The sequence below is a fragment of the Chlamydotis macqueenii genome, chromosome 3 (genome assembly GCF_036417535.1).
Source record: "Chlamydotis macqueenii isolate bChlMac1 chromosome 3, bChlMac1.mat, whole genome shotgun sequence".
NCBI lineage: Eukaryota > Metazoa > Chordata > Aves > Otidiformes > Otididae > Chlamydotis > Chlamydotis macqueenii.
Genome location: NC_141558.1, coordinates 93,462,355 through 93,484,858, shown reverse-complemented (window position 1 = coordinate 93,484,858; position 22,504 = coordinate 93,462,355). Strand labels below are relative to the sequence as shown.

The 22,504-nt window shown below is 38.4% G+C and overlaps 1 protein-coding gene across 6 annotated transcripts in view; it reads right to left on the bottom strand.

Annotated features, from left to right (window-relative positions):
* The window catches only part of RGS7 (regulator of G protein signaling 7), a 256,555-nt gene extending 234,437 nt beyond the window's left edge, over positions 1-22,118 (bottom strand). For all 6 annotated transcript variants that reach the window (XM_086743449.1, XM_086743450.1, XM_086743452.1 and 3 more), the window contains exons 1-2: positions 21,897-22,118; positions 20,670-20,781 (exon numbers count right to left, since the gene is read on the bottom strand). In XM_086743449.1, the coding sequence (XP_086599575.1) occupies positions 20,670-20,747 (78 nt within the window). In that variant the 5' untranslated portion in view covers positions 20,748-20,781; positions 21,897-22,118. The remainder of the gene's footprint in view (positions 1-20,669; positions 20,782-21,896) is intronic.
* Between the last annotated feature and the right edge of the window lie 386 nt (positions 22,119-22,504).

Sequence of the window (22,504 nt, the reverse complement as noted above, 5' to 3'; positions counted from 1 at the left end):
TTTTCTTTATTTCTAGTGCCTGTCCTTTTGTTTCTCCTCTTTGAAATATGTCTCCAAACAGATTTCAACAACGAAAGGAAACAGGTGGAGAGGACTAAGGAAATTTATATCTTCCACTTTGTATTAGTGTATTGATATCAAATGGCACATTTCAACTAATATGGTTGCAATCAACCATTTGTACATCCTATCATCTCACAGCATTCCTATCAAGTCACTTCGTGGCTGCAGCCACTGTCACATTTTAAGAAGGTGATCTGTTTCCCAGTTCTGCATATGCATGCAACGAGAGCATACACTCCTGATGAAAAGGTATTTCCAAGAGTTTTAGAGTGCATTATTATTTATCAGTTTATTTAGGAGAACCCCATTCACACACTGAGAAATTCAGATGTAAGGCTTCTTTACTGAATAGAGCTTACCTATCTGGACATACAGCAAAATAGAGCGAGATGAAAAAAAGCAGGAAAATAAAGCACAGGGAAGAAGAATAAGGCAACAATAAAAGTATTATGCTTTTTAAGACGTCCTGAGACACCAGAAAAATCTTACAGGTCTTATATCTCACAGGAAGGTGATTAGAAGACAAAAATTTAGTCACTTCCCAGAAAGTTAAGAGTAGCTTTTACTAACAAAGCTTTTTTTTAGTAGCATCACAAAAATTGGAGTTGTAGGTTATCTCTGGCCCTGCAAATTAAATCATCTAATTTCATCCTTCTCTTGCCTCCTGGTGCAATGCAGACAAGTTTGCTGAAGAACTATTTCCAAGTTTGAAAAACGATACCATCAGTCCTCCAGCATTGTACCCCTACCTCACATAGATATCAAAAGTTCTCAATTTCCATTAATTTTAGGCTGCTTGTGAGGAAATCATTAATCTTTGACATGTCAAATAACGGCTGGATGAGCAAACAAAGTGTGAATCAATTTGACAAGTTAACATGAAATGGAAAAATAAACTTTTGAAGAAACAATGTTATGAATGAGAGAATGCTACAGAAGGAGTTGCACAATGCTGAAAGTACAGGAGAACTACTATACAGTAAATCAGAGGTTAAGGGTAGCTCCCACATCAGCCCTCTGAAATTTGAATGTAAAGGTAAAACACACCATAAAGAGAAACTTCTAATTTCAGAATGGCCTGGATTTTGACCTCTTGTTAACATGCCCCAAAACAGACTACCATTAGGCCACAAACTTAGAAAACTTAGTCATTCTCAAATATCCCCAAAAGAGTTTCCAAAAAGAATTCTCAGAATCTTTGCTGCTAAAAGAAAAAAAAAAAAAACACCCCAAAAAATCCAAAAAAAACCCTACACAAAAAGCCCCACACACAACCACACAGAGATGTTTTCAGAAACAGATGATAAAAACTGTTTATTGTCCCTCTAAATATAAAGCTCATCTCTTCAAATGGATCTCTTTATCTGCAGAGAGATTTTAATAGGGTACCTCACAGACTTTTATAAAATCGATGATAAAACTATCATCTGGATAATCTTCCTGCTGTGTGTTTAAATGACTTGAAAAGTACTCTATGTCCTTGGAATAAATTGACTCAAATACAAGAGTACAAGACACAAGATAAGAAGAGAGATCAATAGAGTAATGTGCAGGTAAGGAGCTGAGCCAATAGATACACATCAGTGGTAAAGCAGGTAGTTAAATATACATACAACACAGCCTAAGATCAGTATACTGACAAATTAGAATGATATAAACCACTAATTTAATGTCAATGAGTAGACCTGCAAGAAAGTCATCAACAACAAATGCTGCCACATGCAAAGCCACATTAATGAAATTCACTATCAACAAAATTTGGTTTATATCCAATAAACAAAGTAGAATTTTATTAAAATTCCTTTAAATAGTCAGTTTGAAAATACTGATTCAGAGTAAAACCTATATCATTTAGTTTACAAAATACAGACAATTAATAGCTAGAAAAAAACAGGAAGAGATTTTATTGTAGTTAGGCAGCTGTATGATGGACCCTCCAGGGGGGAAACAAACATCTCACTCCCTCCTTCCCCCTCCAAAAAAAAAAAAAAAAGCCAAAAACTAGAAGCCAGGAACAGTTTTGTGTTTTCTTACACCAAAACAAACAAACAAAAAAACAATATCTGCCTTTAGTGCACTCAATTGCATCACCTCCTTCAGTACAGAAATTATTTTGGAAGGAAACTAATGAATCTCCAATCCACACCCTTAGCTTTTGTACCCACCAGCTTAAGGCCAGCATTCTTCAACTAGAAAACCTTGCCCTAGGTGTTTTGCTTCTAAGCCCAACATTCTGCACTGCAAGAAGAGACATTAAACTAGACCGTGCTAAAAGTCAACTCAGCAGCACTTTAAATTGCATCTGCCAGGTGTTGTATCAAAGACACATTATATACAGTTTGCCTTCATCGAACTACAGGAAGTTTCTAAAAATACACAACCATGCAGTCCTACCAATGAATGGACCTGCCTTACCATGTTGGAATTATAAATATTCTGCAACACTCTAAAGTCTGTCTCCTGCTCGGACTTAGAGAACCAGTCTTGTTAAAAACCAAAACAAAACAAAACAAAAAACCCAGCACTTTCAGATCAGTTCATACAATACTACAACGGTTTGGGTTGGAAGGGATCTTTAAAGTTCATCTAACTTACAACATTATTCGTATTTGTCAAACCTCAGATACTCATGGCTATGCAGCCAGAAAAACATTTTAATATTTTCTACTAACTGTAGTTCAGAATAATCCCTATATGTATAGTATAGTGCCAAAACATTTTCTAGAAGTTTTAAGACTTGACTACAGTATTAGGATCTTGTGCTTTTTAGCTGCCATTATTTAAATTTTTTTTTATTTTATTCTGCAACAAGGATGCTCTTCAGTAGTAGGTCTCTTTCAAGCATACACTGGCCTGTGTATTTACAGCGAACAGTCACTTACAGAATTACCAGAATGCTTGTTTTGAGAAGTACCTGTAGGTAACATTTACAACATTCAAGGCTTATGATGACCAAGAATTGAAATGGTGATTGCAAATAGTTATACAGAGTCACATGAGAAAGTATATAATTTTGACACTTAAGAGCCTCGCAAACAGAACAACAGTCAAGATCTTTATGGCAACTTCAAATAAGAATAACAACCAGTTCATATATTCGATCCCTCAAATCTGCATAACAAAAGCCAAAGTACTTTTGGTAATTTATTTTCCTAAACATCATCTTCTCCAGTAAGATAATTTCACATAATAAAATAATATAATATTGCCAAATAAAGTTTTCTTTCATGCTGTTTGACTGCTCTAGCCTGCACATGGAAATCCATCAATTCATCCACCAGACTAGTGCTTGCAAAAATCATATCATTTTTTGAGGACACCTGCACTGATGAGAACCACATTTGAGCACATATTTCAAAGCACAATCAGGGATGTACAGCTTAGTTTTCAATCACCCACGTAGCTCCTCTAAAATAAAAACATTTAAAATAAGATGTACTAAAGTAATAGAAACCGTTTAAAAACTTCATGTAATATTGCAACTGAATTTTAAAACTGGAATTCAAAGTACTTCAAAAGTGAAAGAAAATAAACACATCTCCTTTGAGAAAGAATGGTTGAAGTTAGCCATGAATCAAACATTGTCCTTACCTTTATGTGTATTAAAAAGTCTCCTTCCTTACAAAAAGACTCTAAAAAAGACAAAATTCTGAAACTGTAAATGCCATTTGAGCAACAGTGAATGAAAAATAGATCTGGGACATTACCACACCACTTTTAAGCTGTAAGATCCAACAGTATTCTGTAGAACAAAATCAATTTGTCAGGCTGTGAGATAAAAAGCATTTTCTCTTGCCTTCTTAGTGAAGAACCGACAATCAAAGAGACTGCGTTCATCTGAACTACAAAGTCTGATGAGCACTTCAAGATACAAAAAAATATGGACTGCCAAAACCGAAAAAGGCCCTTGTAGATTATTACTGAAATAAGCTGACAGAGTTTTTCTTGGTTAGAATTTCCATTTCTATTGGCTAAAAGTAGCAAACAGAAGTCATTGGTTGTAGTCTTTAAGAAGACATTTGGTTCCAAAAGAGCTTCTATAAATACCACTTGCAATTGTTAGCTGATTTACTAGCTTTCACAGCAATATTGCTTGATTAATATTAAAAGATATATATTTTTAAACTCTTATAATGCAATTGGAATTCTTAGCCTTTTTAAAAAAAAAGAGTCAGTGATAACAGACTGCATGTGGAAACATAAGAAAACCTATGTGCAAATAAACTGTCTTTCATGTATATCACAATTCAAGAGCATCGACTTTGTCAGCCGAGATGCTTTAATTATTCTGGGTATCAACTGTGATTTTCAGGGTCTCTGATTAACACTGTAAATGTCATTAATCCAAGAGGATGTTCAAATTATGTCCAAAATTATTCTGCTTCTGCTTTTTATTTAATAAGGTCTTTCGCCTGCATTCATTTAAGATGATTGCAAAGTTCAAACTGCTGCAAAGTCAGGCATCAGTTATAAGACTTGAGTGGAAGACGGGGGTAATAATCACTTGTTTGCTAAAGGTCATGGTTTTTAATGGGGCCTCTTAGATTACACTCACCAACAGTCTCAGTCTGTACAAGTGACTATTTTTGGATCACAACCATGGACAGAATTTCTTTTTCAGCAGATTCAACCTGTTATGTTTACCTCTGCTTTACTGGTACGTTGTGATCCACAGATTGTAGACTATGTAAGATTTATAAGATAAATCTTGTGGTGCTCTCGTTACTTTAGAAAAGGCAAAAATCAGAAGTTTTAAATAAAGTCCTTCCTATCTACAGCCAGAATAATTTGTCTTTTACTGCGAAAACTGTTATAAGGTAATTTTAGTAACATACCAGCAAAATTAACAGTAAGTAATCAGCAAAACATGATATCTATACATATCTGTAGATACACATATTTTCTAAGGGATCATTGATTTTGTACAGTGAACAATTCAATAACCCTAATACAAGGAGATGACAAGGATGTGCTAATAAAATACTACTTATGTTAAAGAAGCCTGAAGGCTGTTGAAGAAAGATAGGGGTCTGTAACAGAAGCCTCCAAAAAGCTCAAGTAGCAGATGATAGTAGAGACTTTTAACAGTACTTGCATAGGATGATATGTGGGCTCCACAGCTAAAAATACAAATCATACATTGTCAAACTCGTGGTAAACGAATGCAACTTTAGCAGCTGGGTAAAACACACCATATATAGAAAAACTGATATAAAATGGAACTTGGGGACCAACAAAGAAAGAGCAAGCAAGATGACTGTGTTAGCAAACACAAAACAATAAATACAAGCAGATCCAAGAGCAACAAGGAAGAAATACTCAATATCAGCATCACACTCTTTCCATCAGGATGCAGCTGTAATCCTTCACCATCCTTTTAGAAGATAATTTAGCACTATCTACCTTAGTATCCTAAGTAGCCTAGAAAAGTTGAGCCTAACACCAGAGAAAGAAATATATAACAAACAGCTTGTGTATATCAGTTTTAACTATACTAATATTTGGAATTAGAAATTATTGGATAATTAGGGATATATATGTGAGTGTCTGTGTGAAGTATTCTAACTGGATGAATAATCTGAATAGATCAGCAATCTGAATAGATTGCTAATACTTTAATTAGACTAAGAAAAAAATCTTGGCTCTGCATATAAGGTACATTGCTTTAGTCCATGTAAACTGCATGGGGTATTTCATTTGGCTCCTGGTTGTCCTGGTTTCGGCTGAGATGGAGATAATTTTCTTCCCTGTAGCTCCTGCAATTTGGATTTAGTATGGGATTTGGTATGTGAAGAATGTTGATAATACACTGATGTTGTTAGTTGTTGCTAAAAAGACCAAGCACACTTTCCAGCTTCCCAGGTTTCACTAATGTGCAGGTGCAAGAAGCTGGGAGGAGTATAGCCAGTGCAGTTGACCCAAACCAGCCAAAGGAAGTATTCCATACCATACATGTCATGCTCAGCATATAAGTGGAGTTGGCCAGGGGTGGGGCAGCTTTCTCTTTCTTGCCCTCCTTTGCTTACTGCTCCATTTTGTTTCCATGATTGCTGATCGGGATGAGCTGTATCCGTCGTCAGGTCATCAGATGGCGAGAAATTATGCATTGTTTGTTTTGTATATTTTAGTATCCCTATATTTTGTTATTATCATCTTCCTTTGCTGTCCCCGTAAACTGTCTTGATCTCACCCATGAGTTTTCCTTTCTTCCCAATTCTCTCCCCCATGTCACTGCAAAGTGGGAGGGGGAGCAAGCAGCTGAGTAGTATTCGATTGCTGACTGGGATTAAACCATAACACTTGCTTAGGGAACTTGGCTAAAATTTAAATGCAATAAAATTATGCTAATAAAAGGGTTTTATTAGATTTCCATACTGAACTGAAGCAGTGAAAATTGAACTAAGGATGGAAAAACAAATGTATTCTGGCTCATAAAAAGTTTTTGTGATTGCAGAAGGAAAAGCTTGGTCAGACTCAAACTGTAATTTGTCATATGCCTCTCTTGCAAGCAGCCAGAAACAGCACAAAACTCAACAGAGCATCAGACTTAAAATCATGCACTGTCTAGGGCCATGACTCAACCTCATTAGCAGACAGCCACATTCTAACAAAACAATTTAAAGTTATATTGATTCTAGTGTTACGACTCCAGAGTTGCCCTTTATAATTGAAAAAACTCACAGCTTCTGAGAGGTAAAGATGTCTTTGACAAATAAATTGGTTTAGTATAATGGATTTTAGAAGTGACATACTAAGGTGCTTCCAATGTTACTTGATAAAAGTTTATGAAAAAGAAAACTGAACACTTATGGAAAAGAAATGGAACACTAATCCAAAGTGAGGAAAATATTTTATATCAAAGCTAATCATTCCAGAGCACACAGTTCTGTTAGTAGAAGAGGCAAATGAAGACAGACTTCAAAAAATAACTGTTGTACAGTTTAAGAGCAGACACATGGGAGTTGCTAGTTCAGAAGTAATACTTGTCAAAAATTTGACTATATATGAATCTCTTCAACAAAATATTACATGAAAAAGTTACTTCACTAAGTAATAATGGTTATTAAATGTCCAAACTTGCTGATGCAGTTCTATAGAGAACATGTACTTTTTATAGCATAGTCTTTCATCTACGTTATTCTCTCCCTTTGCTCAAAGAAAAAAAATACTTTCTTTGCTCAAAGAAAAAATACTTCGGATGTAAGTATGGATGTAAGACATAATAATAAAAGAGAGGACCATGACAAAAAAGCAAGGAACTATTGAAGTTGGGTAGGAAAACTTAGTCATAGCTAGAATACCAGCTGCAAACATGGGTATACATATACATAGTTGGGGGAATTACATCATGCTGGTGATAGCACAGATGCCAATAATATCAGCCTTAATGAAAAAAAAAGTCTACGTGACAGCCAAGCAAAAGAAACAAATAAGACAGTTGTTTTGCAGGTCTACTCATGTTTCACATTAATACTGTGTACAAAGCTGCATATGTTCATTCAACTTACTACTATTCATATTAAACTCAGCTATCCATATGAATGCAGATTGAAAGACTAGACTTTCTGCTTCAGCGCAGTGAATGTTAGGATACATTGCTCAGAGGTACATTTACAGTACCTGTTACAAAAATTAAAGCTTGGAGAAAATGCAGTGTGGATTAATGTCCCTTCAGCTACCCTTGCCACAATACCTTTTCAGTGTTCTGACTAGTTTTAAACTGCTGGAAAGAAAAATCTCACAAACATGGCTCCCACACACTGCTTTAGTTACAGATATCCTCCGGTTTTTTAGTGGCATGAAAAAAAAACCTGTGTTTGGATTCCATAGAATTACATATTATTTCAAGCATAGCATTTATAGGCATTACAGAAGTGAGATTAGGCTGCCGTGGTCAGAAAGCACAAAATACCATTCCATCAATAAAGGTCAGCACTTCCATTATTCTTGCTTGTTTCAGCACGAGAGTTTCCCCTAGACAATTTACAGGAAATGGAAGGGAAAATAACCAAATCATTGGAAAAATTGTTAAGATGCCATCTGTTCTTCACAGATGGGCCTGTATTGTGGGTCATGTACATTTTCTTTCCCTCTGTCATCACTCACCGAAGAATTCGAAGCAGGTAAAGAAACAGAAGCAAGGGCTCTAGAAAGGACACTACCAGCACACTGTGGGGATTCAGTCACTGTATCTCCACTTAACACTCCACTGAGAGTCAAAGTTCTCCAGGCTGATGGAACTTCACTCAAAAGTGATAAAAATCTGTTAGTCAGAAAGTCAAAGGTTACATCTGTAATGAATCACAGTGGAATTGTGCAAAACAACTGGAAAAAAGGTGTATCAGAAAAATAAGCCAATATTTCTTATTGCAATACTACCATCACTATGCCACACACTATCTAAAAATATAATCAGTCTTATGTTCAGTATCTCCTCATAATCTAGCTGAACTATCTCCAAATTACAAATGGGAAACAGAGGCACAAAATTACTACCATTTTGTCAAACAGCACAGCAGAACTATGAATCACATTCACGTTCCCACTCCCACTTTTCTAAACGCAATACTTGATTTTAGACACTCTTCTTGCTCTTAAGGAAATCACATTCTCTAGCCATGAGAAATTTACTCTTTCTACAGCACTGCACAAATGAAGAGTTTCTGTGGTTCTTCTTTTCCTACTCAATGTAGGGAGGGGTTTTTTACTTTTATGATAAAGGCTGCTGCACATATTATTTAAAATAATACCTAGCTCTTACTTTTCCGCATCCTAAGGAGCTAAGCACAACGTGCCTGTATGCCGTTCAGCTTGCTAGATATAGAGTGATTTATTCAAAACCATTAAACAGCACGACCTAGACTTAACCTTCCTTCTCCCACACTCAGAGTCTCCCTCTGCATGATCACATTCAGTCCTAAAGGAAGGCAATCAGCTGAGATCTGACAGATTGGAAGAGTGATATAACAGACCACTCATCACAAATCATCCTAGCATTAGCAAAAAGTATGGCTACTGTTGCACTTCAGTGTAACATCCTATCTGCCACTGCTTTTCCACTGTCTCCTAATGTAGATTAGATCCTCAAAACACTATCCATCTCTTCCTTCAGCAAAAAAGGTGTTACACTGGCTAATGACTATTATGTTATTTATTCTCACTTGTCAGAAGTCACTCACTGCATTAATAGTTAATGTTACAAATGATATGTCAATTATGAAAACTTATTTACCTTGTAGAAGAGCAATTAATTCAAAAGTCATCATTACATTTAGTTGCTTCGAAGGGAAAACGGAAAATATAAACAAAGCATAAGGTTTCATCTAATTCTTTCTACAATATAGCCTACTTCAGTGGAAAAAAAGTTGGAATTCACACCTCTAGCATGCTACCACCAGGACACTACTGCCTAAGAACTTCTGTAACATTTCACCAACCCAGTAACCATGTGGTACTGCTTTTCAAGGAATGAACCTTAATAACCCAAGTGAGAACAGTAGTTATTCTGCATTTAAGGTCACATAAAGTAAAATTTCACATCTACTTCTACAAGATAAGTAGGAAAGAACTTAGCTTAGCTTTAAATTAAAAAAAAAAAACTTAAAAAAAAAAATAAGGAAGGGGAGCACTTTATCCCTGCAACTGCATCTACTACATGCTTCAAATGTTCCAGAAAATAACGATCCTGAGGGTAGCTAACAATGCAATAACAAAGCACACTGAAAGTCTCTATTAACACTCTGAAGTCTAACTGGCTAATACATAAGCATATAAGTATAATCATGCGAACGACTGAATTTGTGGAAGCTTCACTTCCATTTTGATGATTCTCAAATATTATTCTGAAGGTAAGGCAAAGAGAAATCCATGCATTGAAGGGGAAAAAAATGGAACTTACCTAGTCTCAGCCTCTTCTGACTAGTCTCCCCAAATCATGTTGCCACCTATTGTTTTATACTTAGATTGTAAATTTTATGCACAGAAGTTATCTTTTCAGATTGACAACAGAACACTACACCCAACAGCCTCCTGCGTGTAACATGAGTGCAGGCAACAAACAGCAGTGTCTGGCTGAGGAACGTATGAAGACAGTAGAGGTTTCCCACCCTGGAAACTGCAGAACGAGCATCAGTGAATTAAAATCACCATCAAAAGATTTGATCAACAATTTGATCAGGACACCAACATCAACACCTAGCATGGAAGACACAGTTTACCAGACCAGCATTGATTCCTTCCTCAAGAGAATCCCTCTCAGCATCCCTGTGGGATGTTCGGTCGCTACCCAGGGGTAAGAGCACCACCTAGTGAACCTCCGGCACCGTTTCCAGAAGCACCTGTACAATCCTAGGGATCTCGTTCAACCCTGCTTCTCTTGCCATATACGCTGGATGGAGCAATTGGTGGTACGGCCCACATGAAGACAAATATATTCCAAGTGACAAAATAATGTGATGCTGAATATCTTTCTTTCAGCACCTCACATGCACCGTTTTGTCCTTGAACCTACTCCATGTCCTTTAATATTGCCGAGAGTGACTAAGAATAAGACCCATAAAATGAGCTACTTAAAGAAACTGTTTCACAGGACACAAAGGATAGAATTCCTGTTTGAAGGGGAAGCAAGAAATATAGTTCTTCAAAATACTTAAAAAAAAAAGAAAAAAAAAAAAAAAGTATGGCAATTCAAAGTCCTGTGCTAACACCCTTCCAGACAACATAAACTGACATCTCAATATCTGTGTTTGTTTTCATTTCATTTAGATAACGGACATCAGTAAGTTGGAAGGAAAGGTAGAACCTTCAGAGGCAATCCACAGTTACACATTTATACCTGTAGAACATCTTATTTTCTGCAGTTTAAAGTGAGAGCTCCTAAACGTTGGAATTCGGAACTAGAAAGGATTGTCAAGTCTAGTGTCCTGGATTCAAAGTTAGCCCTCAATTTCTAGACAGAAAAAAAAAAAAAACAAAAGAATCCCAGAGACAATAGCATTGGCTATGGCCTGCCTGACCAACTATGTACCAAAGACTCTGTTCAAAGGTTAACGGCATGGCAGCTACAGATGTATCAGCACAGATAAATACAAATACGACTATATAAACAGAACTTGTTCACATGCTTTTGTTCTGAGTATATCTCAAAACGAGATACAAACACTACCTCACTATAAGAACAGGACAGTGTGTTTATTAAACAGCTGAACGTGAACTTCAACATCCAAAAGTAACGCTACAGAAGTGGAGTTGATGGTAAAGAGAAAGCAAGATCAGAACTAATTTTTTCCTCTATAAATGAACCGAAGTGCTTCAGGTCACAACTCTTTGCAGAACAGAATAGTTGCTTGAACTTTGAAAAGATTTTCCTATATCAGATCTACTATTCTCACACTACAGGTTTTTAGGCAATGAGTGCAGATAAAGCACTGTATCATTTATCCCTGTTTTAAAGAAGCCAAAGGTATTTCTCCTCTCTCTTAGAAACCAAACCAATGTATAAGCCATACTGGGCATTAGTACAGCTCTTCTCCTGTGACGGACACTGGTGTTCCCTCCAGACAACAGGAGTCAGAATTGAAATATTTCATTCAGGTAGTGATTCCACAGAGTAATAGACATGATTTATGAAAAGGTACTCAAAACCTTTAGCTCCTAGTGACTTGAATGAGATTCCTGGTTGCTTAGTAACTCTAAAAAAAAACCCCGAGACGTTTAAAAGCTAGTAATACTGTGAGCAGCTGGGTAGAACTCTTGTTGTTCATAGTATTCTAATTGTCTAAAACTGCATTCCTGTAACCATAGTACTTTGTAAAGTACCTGAAATTTATCAAAGTAAACAGTTCATCTTCACAGAATTTCACTAAGATGAGTTTAATTATACAGCAGACCACCTGTCTTACAGATGACACAGCTAAAACGAACCACTCAAGCCATACAGAAATCTTAGTATAGCCCTGTATGACAGCATTATTCATACGCTAATTTTTCCATTTACTCCTAAGAGGCCATCCCATTTTACAGTTTTGAACTTACTCTTCAGGTCACACTTATATGCCTGCAGCACTAAACATGCCAACATCGGGAATTTGTGGTACAGTCACAGTGTTCTATATTTTCTCCTCCATATAGACAAAAGTGTACAACATAAAAAGAATTCTTATAATAAAATACCTGCCTCAAGTTTGTGTAAATTTGAGGGTTTATTATTAAGTTTCGTCATTCTTCTTGTTGGTATTGATTCTATATCAAACGTAATTGTATGGCTCCTGCTAATAGCAAGAGATGTCGTGAATCCCAATCTGAGGGCAGAATCTAGCTCACAGAAGATTAAAACTTCTTACAGTCGGTAGCTCAGAGAAGTGTAGGTGTTAAGAAGCACTAATATGTCTTTCTTTCAAAAGGCATTCAGTAAACTGCTTATTCATCCTGATGTAAAAGTAGATCAGAAAAACTGTGGTTTTTCACCAGAATTTAGGGAGCTTTAAAACAACAGCTATTTTAAATACTTCAGTGTAATACATTTTTACAACGTGGAAGACAAAGTACAATGCTGTTACAACAGATACATGAGATATTGTCAAAAGCTATTATATATTTAAATGCCCTCTAATACAAGATTTCTGTTCATGTTTATTCAACTATGAATCAATAATCAAATTACAATAAAAGTGGGCTTGGCTGGCATAATACTCCTTCCAAAATAAATTCCATGGGCGCTGTATGTATATTTTCTTTTGTTTTACTGTGGATTGCTATTTAATCAACAAAGAATGGTCACAAAAGCATAAACAGTCACAAAAGCATAAACAGTCACAAAAGCATAAACAGTCACAAAAGCAACATGCCAGTGAGATTCCTGACCCCACAGAATCTATCATGAAAGCAGACCCACCCCACTGCCACTGCCTGTCCCACAGCAGCAGGACTCTGCACTGCTGAAAGGGTATTTATATCCGCCAATCCGTTCGTTAGATTAGACTACGGAAATACTATAAGTGCATATGCATGTACATACACGTACATTCACATTATACAACCATCTACGTCATCAAGAATAACTGGAACAGAAAGAAAAAAAAATCCTTTGGTGTTACAGGGAGCAATTTTCACTTTCAGCTAAACAATCACAATGCAATTCAGATGTACAAGGAAGAGATCCTCTGTGCTCACTATCTCTTCCTCTGTGGCACAATCCTTCCTCCCCAGAACTTCACACTATGTTAGTCAAATGGGATTCAGCACAGGTCAAAGGAATAAGAAAAGCAAACACACAACCCCAGTAGAAGTGATGCAGAAGTGTTAATACAGCTTCAAAATGCCCATTTTACCCAGTTTTGGTAAAATCAGTACAAGAACACCAGAAGAAAGGTGGTTTCACTGTGATGGATAAATTTCTGTCTGGATGGTCCTTGGGGTCTATTTGGCTCTTGCTTAAAGTTTTTCAGAATTAAAACAGCACATCATTGATACGAATACAACATGATAAATTCTTAGAGACTTCCTCAAAAGGGTTTCACATTTGAATGATGCTGTGGATCTAATACACTTCAAATTTCATTTAATGGCTATCAAAGATGTCATCAATTGAGTAGAACTACCACAACTATAAAAATCTTGAAAAACAGGCATCTTCATCGGAAAAACATGGGTAAAACATACATTACAGTGTCAACCCTCCAGTTCCTATTCATCAGCAATAAACTTTTAGCCAGAAGTATATTTGAAGGAAAAGCAGGTAACAACAGTGAGAAAAAGCAAGAGTGGTGTCTCTGGCTTTTGTTGTCTGTGAAGGTGTTCAGGGCAAAGTGGCTTCTCTGAAACTCAGCCCACAAAGCTGTCTTCTCAGAGATACACGAAGCATTACAAACAAATTGAGAGAGATCCATAGCAGCATCTGACAAAGGAAGCCTTCAAACATAGATATATACACATACACACGAGCACAAAACAGGCTCCAAATTTTAGGAGGCTAAATAGCCCAAATGCCAAGCTTCCATCCCTGTAAAAGCTTCATTGACAGTTACAATGGCTTTACGAGGTGCTCCTACACCTGTTCCTACAGCTCCATTTCTTGGCCAGCCCACTCTCCTGCACTAATCCCAGGCATTTCTCACTCTCCAGAAGAAGCTACAGTTCCCAACTCTGCTTCTCAGTTCAGCTCCGAGGATTAACATCCCCTGTGCCTTCAAAGACAACCTCATTCCCACTATATCTACTCCAGTTACTCCTGTAACCAATACATACTTTAATAACTAGCTCAACCTTTTCATCTCCATTTTTTTGTTTTTATACCTCATGGCAATCAAGACCTAAATAAAAATTCTCAGCTGACTCTTTCATCATGGAAAATTGTACATGTATTTTTTTCTTCACTCAAAGAAGAAAAGTCATCATCTCAAAGTTTCATTTTGAAGATGTTTTTCTAAAGTGGTCAATCTCCTCCTGCTACTAATCTCACCCTCAAAGTTTTCTTCCCTTAGTCATCTTTGTAAGGTTCATATTACTACTATTAAAATTCAGACTTTTCGTGGTTTGATCAAAGTCGACAAAAGGTCTTCTACATTTCCAACTTTTTCCTCCTACTACTGCAATCTGTTTCCATTTAAAAAAAAAAAAAAATTAGAATAATGGAAGCCATTCCAGGTAGTATTTTGCAAGCTCAGCCCTAATGGCTGTCTCTTTGTAGAAAATAATTTCCTGTACTTTACAAAAAAAAAAAAAAAAAGGTGTTTTTTTTAGCTTTTCCACTGCCCTGGAATGTCACTGTCATGCCTTAGTTTACCCATCTGCAACAGAATAATCAGATACATTTATTCTGTAAAAGCTTTAATTTTTTTTAGAGATGTAGTTGAAAATCAGCTATTGTTCACACTCTATATTGCAGTGTTTACCTTTCCCCAGCACTTTGTCTGAAAAGTTTTATAGCATGTGAAAACCAAACATATTCTGCTGGTGACTTTACTCTGTTCTTTCTAGGATTGACCTGGGATTTATATTTGTAAATGGACTTCATAAGCTCAATTGCTTCTATTTTAGCAGCTTTTACAGACTGATCTGGAGAAGCTGGTGTAGTGCTTCCTACACTAAAAATTACAACTATGCTTCAATTGGTTTGTGATTCCTGAACTGGGAAAACAGCCACGATTTAACAAGTTGTATTTACAGGCAAGTATTTTAATGCGGCCTCATTATAGCTCATATCAGCTTTGGTGGGAATATATCAAATGTTATCATATGATAGAGGTTACTATTAAAATTCCTGCAGTTCATAAAGAATGTTGTCAGTCTGAAGTAAAAGAAAACAAAATTCAAAACTCCAAAACAAATTTCTGGCTCCATATTGTACGTCACTATCAACAGCATCATTGTTTCCATAGCTACAAATGTAGACTGCTTCAAAGGAAAGAAGCAGAGAAACTGAAAATGACAATGCACAATCAAAACAGGCACATACAGTTTTCAGATGGCAGATGTGGGATGGAGAAAGGAAGTAACATGGTGGCACAGAATTCTGTGGGGTTTTTCCGTTTGACAGTAATGCCAGTGATCTGAGCACATCAAGCTCAGAACAGTAAGCAGCAGTAAACCTCTAATGACAATATCACTTGAAACATTTCTACACCTAGTGGAAGGAAGAGGAGAACAGAAAAGATGTAAAATACCAGCAGGAATCACCAAAGCAAATATATAGGGCAGGTGCCCTTCTCGCAGATCTAGCCACCTGCAGACTCAGGTAGACATATTTTAAATCAGGTTTCCTTGGCATTTTCAGTGATTCTGTGTAACTGTGAAGACAACCAAATCCTTTACACTGCTCTTATCACAAATGATGCCAAAACATACATGCTACACCTAGTACTAACAATAATCATTCCAGGAGAGGACACAGCATCAAAGTGAATCACTGCACAGTGGGTAGATTCAAAACACAAGGGAGAGAGCATACAGGGAAACATGCAGCCTCACCATATGAAAGGCAGTCAACAGCATCTAGCAATTGTTCTGTCCTTCAGTACTAAGTTCCTGCCCTCTAAATATTACCTATGTAATAGCTTACTTCACTATCAACCACCTACTCTGGAATTACAACAATATCCTCATAACATTCATACTGCATAGGGAGGTAAATACTGTTCTTCCTACAGCTGGAATTCCTGAGGTCCATAGATGTGGACCTTCCTCTGTCAATTCTATAATGATGAGTGTTGGAATAAAACCAAGACCAGCATCCAAGACTTGCAATAGTACCACTCTTCTTCTCAGAAGAAGAAACTGCATAACGTAGAGGTATACTGTAATTTAATCAAAAAATAAAACAAAAACTACTTTTCTCTAGTACCTTAGAGTACCCTGGCATTTGCAAATGTAGTAAGAAACTCAGTAATTTACTCTGGAAGCAAGATGCCTCCATAGGTTGTGATGGCATATTCAGAAATGCATAGTATCAGACTAATTCTTCCCTTATCAAAGTGAGTGACAGCACTTAGAAAAAATCCCTCCTACCATGTCCCTCCTTAGTCTCACAGGCTCTGAGAAACACACAGTTATCTGTGATATTTTCTTTCAACAATCTTTTTTTTAAGGGAGCAGTTGACAAAAGCCACATGAGAACACAGTATTTTCTGCACGTTAAACTGGAAGTCATCTCTGGTACAAGCAGAGAGGAGACTGGTTATCAGAAGATGATGGTCACTATTTCCTCAAATGTTGCCGCTGCATGGCTATTGCTTCTTTACAACAACACTTGCCAAGTATCATGCTTTGGGGGATAGTTTCTATGAAGAATATCAGATCATGATAAACTAAGATGTAGCTTGAGATTACAAAATCAGCTCTTGGCTATACACGAGTATTGGAATATATGACCTTCAACAATTGTCACAAGAACAGAACAAACACCTCATTATCTTCATTACAGCATTGAAAGCTCCAACTGTTAGTAAGTCTAATCAGCTTTTGCAAATGCTATTGTAACACTTGGGGCAGTCAGGAAGGTAGACAATCAAAGTCTCGGTCACAACATATTACTATTCAGACAAGGCTAATCTCATTGCTACAAAATAAAGCTATCAACTCTCAAATGAAGCTAGTTCAGACCCCAATAGAATTACCATCAAAGTTACAAATTAGAACTCCTAATCCTTGCAGCATATGTTTGACTAAAAAAGTAAGCAAAGCACAAACCAGAAAGACGAACAAGGGTTTAGCAGGACCAGCAGTAGGTCTAAAATGGAAGTTCCTCAAAGACAACTCTTCTTCTTTTAATTATTTGTGCCATACATGAGATAAAAAAAAAAAAAAAAAAAAAGGAAGGTCAGGCTCTGAAACTTCGAAAAGCTGTACAATATGGGCCTTATATTACATTTCAAGTCTCTTCTTTAAGACCTAGTTGCAACAGTAAATTAGCGCTGCTGAAATTCAAGATTTCTGTATGAGAAAGTTGTAATGTTAAAATTCTATGGATTCTAGCACCTTACCTCTTTTAATTGCTGACTGGAATGGACTCTGTTGGAGAGGAAGTCAAAGCAGGAGTTTTACATTTTTTACGTTTGCCTCAGGCTACTAGCAGAAAAATTCAGGACTTTTTCTAAGGTCTGTTAGTACCAACGATGTGTCACATGTCATTAATTTATAATTAGGCTGATAGCCAAAAAGTATAATGCAGCTGACGTTCTATTAAAATAAAAAGTATTCTCCAAGGCATAAAAACACTGGCATAAGCATCTTAAAAGGCAGTGTAAAAATGATATAAGGAACTATTTATCTGTGCTGCTGTCTTTTCCATCACAGATTCAAATAAGTAATTCTAAGTTATGTATGCATTGAATATTTAATTATCTTACATTGATTTAAAAAAAAAAAATCATATCTGAAAGAAAAATGCATTGAAGCCCTTCTTTGTCTATTAATACAAGCTACTATGAGAACAACAGGCTATCTACACTCTATATTACTCTAGATTACAATTTGAATAATCCATCTTGCTTCAACCCTTCAAACAAGTAACTAATCACAACCCAAATATATTTTAAAAAAATAGAAAAACAGCCTTTTTTTTTGTCAAGAGTTCGTGATTTACTTAAAGTGCAATAATGATTCTATAACAATTCAAGCCTGAAATAATGAATTTGTAATCACCAGAACTTCATTCTGTACAGAATTTTCTCGGAAATGCTCCTGATAGAATCAGGATTTAGGAAACACAGGACTGTAACTCCATGTAGTTCAGAACATACTTAGTTAAGATTGTGCCTGAAAGTTAGACAGACTAGCAGAATTTCCAGATTTCAAAATTGTGTTTTATAGCCAAAGTGATGGTCTTCCCTCACCACAGCCAAATTTTAGTTCTCTGTTAACACAAGTAGTAAGAGATGTCCCATCTCTTCCTTCCAGGTACACAGGTCACAAAATGTCTGCTATTCCATGTGTCGATGTTGTTGTTGTTGCTATTAAATAATTTTATTGAGATTATATATTCCAAAATGACACTGTTTCCACCTAACCACCTTCCTCTTATGTTCTAGACACAGAATTTATAACACATTTGATTACAGCAATATCATACTGCAGAAAAAGGTAGGTGACTTTTTCAGAAGTTATCTATTATTTTGTTGCCTATTCCTCGAATACTGCCAAAGGAAAGACCACTTAGTTTTCTCTCTGTACTGTAACACCAGTATGCACAATCTTAAATAATCTTTTGATTCACCATGCGACAAAAATAAGTTGACACATACACAAATAAATATGGCAGGTAACGCTGTAGAAGGTCAGCGCTCTTCAGAAGTTTAATACTCAGTGCACCACTTGCACTTTAGTGACAAGAAGGGAAGGACTACTGCTACACTGGAAGACAGAAACTGATATCATCTCTTTACTGTTGATTTACAGAGAACTGAAAAGGCGTTTGATGCTTTGATTTGCTGAACATACACCTGAGGTTTTGCGTCCTATCGCCACTCCTCATTTTCAAATTTCCTCTGCATCACCAGGATTCTCGACACTCACGTCAGCAGTTCCCTTTCAATCTGCTGAGGCTGCTCAGGGGCTATGTTAAATTTTGGCATAAGGTCACACTAAATATAATGGGTCACAATCTTGACCAGTTTCTCAGACAAAGTCACCACGGGAGAAGAGAAACAGTTTCTCTATTTTCCCACTCTATGTAGTAAATAAGCTGATAAAACCCTCCTTTCTCAGCATGTAAATACACGACAAATGTGCAAAGATTCTGTTTAGAAAGATCAAAAACCTATAGAGAACAATATAAGCTTTGCTATATTGCTTTTTACATATGTAGCATATCTTCACGGATAATTTCAGGCATACAACTGCATTTTGAAACACACTTGTGGTGTTAAGAGCAAGGTAATTCTGCATTTTTCTTGATGTGCATTCTTACACAGGTGGGTAACTAAGGTTAAGCTCATAAATTCATTCATTTACATAAAAAGAGCCTAATTTTTCAAAATGGCAAATATGACCAACTAACTGAAATCAGTAACATATCTGAAAATAGGAAAAGAAAAAAGCATGCATCAGACTTCAATTTCAGAATATTTTTTCATTTCTGGGAAAAGAACACTTACCACAGTTACTGATGATACCTCAGTTCACCTCAGAGACTAAACTGAGTATATATCAGGTGCTTTCTATTACAGTTAGCTTGCCAAAAGAAAAGTCAATGCCTCTAACAAAGTAAAAATATTGATTTTTTTTTTCCACCTGATAAAAACAACCACAAACAAGTTAGAAAGCACTGTGTTCTAAGAACAAAAAAGTAGTTGCATAATTATATATTTCAGTTTGCAAGAGCAAAGTTATTTTTCTCCATTATTATTATAATTTATTTTGTTATTCTTTTTTGAGAAAAAAAAATTATATTGATGCTATTAGAATAACTATATTAGAAATTCTTCCCAGAGAGAATTCCCAGAGTGTCTGTGTTTGATTTTTTTAAGTTGTGATGATTGCAGATAAGTAATACGTTTAATAACTTTTCCCCTCATATGAAATGTTAATAGTTCTGACTTTCCTGCACTCTGAAAATCTTCGCCCAGAAACAGAATACAAAATGTTGTATTACACAGTTAATATTTAGCTTTAACAAATTATTAATTCATTTTACAAATAGATTTTACAAGTCAACACTTGAACTCAAAACATATTCCAGTCTCCGGCACATCACCACCATCACATATCATATGTATCACTGCAGAAAGCTAAAAAAAATATATGAAGTATTTCAAATTCAAAACCAACTGTTCTGAACATGATGCAATGTTGACGTGTGCATATTTTACCATTTAATACAACAGATTCAGTCATTTCTCAAAACGGGAGTAGCTAGTGGTACCTGGGATACTTTGCACATGCCATTTAAACTGCGTTAGGCAGTATAAATGTCAAGAGACACAAAACATTCCAAATTAGTGTCAGGCGATCGTGTTCTGAAATCAGACTCTCCATCCAACACAAAGCACAGCAGCAGCAACTGTTCATGAAACTGGAGAGAATCAGGAAAAATAATGGCTAGGCAAAAGAGTCCAACACTTCGTCATTTCCTGAAGTCCCTTCCTCAGCTTCTGAAAAGCATGAAGGCTTACCTTTCTGTACACCAGCATGTTCGGGGATTCATCAGCCACCCCGTTGCTGCTTTGCCCATAATTATTTCCTTGTGCCATGTCCCACAAATTTGATCCGCTTTTGGATGTTGCACTGTAAAAGGTAAAAGTGGTTTCAGTAAGAGATCGCCTCAGGTCTCCTTCCTTCCTTGACAATTAATGGACCTGATTTTCTATCTACACGTTATCAGAATCAGCGCACGCTCTTACTCCAACAGATATTTACATTGGCGCAAAGCTGCTAATTCACCGTTTACTGTCATTACTCTCTTTTGCCTGTAAATAATGAATGTAATATGTTAATCTAATCTAGCTGTTAATGAATTGTCACTCCGAATAGCTCCCTGACACACCACTAACCACCACATCACACAGATGTCTCCTTCCTCCCCTGCACAGGCTTCACCAAGGGATTCTCTGCACCTTCCAGACTACAGCTTTGGGAGGACAGACTCTGCCCAGGGCTGCATATTCAGCAGTGTCCTCACCTCCCAGCTTGGGCCATGGCAACTTTCACAACCCTCAAATGCACAAAAAGCAAACCAGATCCTTTAAACTTCCCTTTAATTTGCCAGCACGTGTTCACTCTTACACCTATGCCGGGGGAGGGAAGCAGGTGACGGTGGGGAGGCGGGGGGGGGGGGGGGGGCGGGGGCGGGAAGGAGGAAACAAGCCAGAAAACCTCCCCGGTTGCTTTCACCGACTTTCATCGCACTTCAACTGCAAAACACCGGCCCCGCCGCCAGCCCTATCTCCTTCCCCCTCCGCGCACACGGGAGCCGCGCTGAGCGAGAGCGCGGAACCGGCCGCGGCTCCGGCTTTGCAGGCGGGTGTCAGGACGCGCTCCATCTACAGACCGTACCGCCGGCCGCGGATCAGCCCAGAGGGCTGAGCTCTACTCCAAACGCTTACCTCCAAAGCCCCCCAACCCCCACTTCCAACACTCCTCGCTCGTTGGCTTCACCGCACCTCGTCCCCAGAGCCGGTTCGCCCTGCCCGGCCCCCGCAGTGCCCGTCCGTGGCGGCAAATGGTCGGGAGAGCCGGCTCGCCCGGCAGGGAGCCCGGGCGACGCGGAGCTCGCGTTCAGCACCGCGGACAGCGGCAGCACCGCGGACAGCGGCGGCGCCCCGGCCTCGCCCCGGGGCGGGGGCGCGGAGGGGGTGCAGAGGGAGGGGCGCGGAGGGAGACTCCCCGCCCGCCCCCTTTACCTCCTGTGCCAAGGTCACTGCGCGGTGGCCGCGGCTCCTCGCCTCCTCCTGGCGCGCCCCGCGCGGTCGGTGTCAGCCGGCAGCGGGCGGAGGGACGCGGTGCTCGCTCATCACACACGCACGCACGCAGACGCGCAGGCTGCGGGCAGAGGCGCTGCCGCTGCCGGTGCCGCCGCCGCCGCCGAGGCTGCGGCTCTGCCCTGCTCTGCCGGAGCGGCGGCAGCTCAGCTCCCTCCCCGCAATGGAGCGGCCGTCACGTGGGGGACGGGCACGTCAAAGGTGCTGCTGCTGCCGCCGCCGCCGCTCCGCCACACGGCAGCCTCCCCCCCCGCCTCCCCTCCTCCTCCTCCTCCGCCTCCGCCTCCGCCTCCTCTTCTTCGGCGCTCTCGGCTCGCTCACCGCGGCCAAGAAACTGCATCTGCCAGCAGATCTGGCAGTAGCCCCTGTAAATGAGATTAGGCAGCGCTGGAGGGCTGGGCAGGAAGAGAATGTGGGCTAATGGGATAGGGAAGGAAGAGGGGGAAGGGGTTTGGGTCGGTGGAGGGAGTTGGTGGTGAAAGGCACCGGTGGGGAAAGTGTGTCGCCTTCTCCTTACTCCTTCACCGACA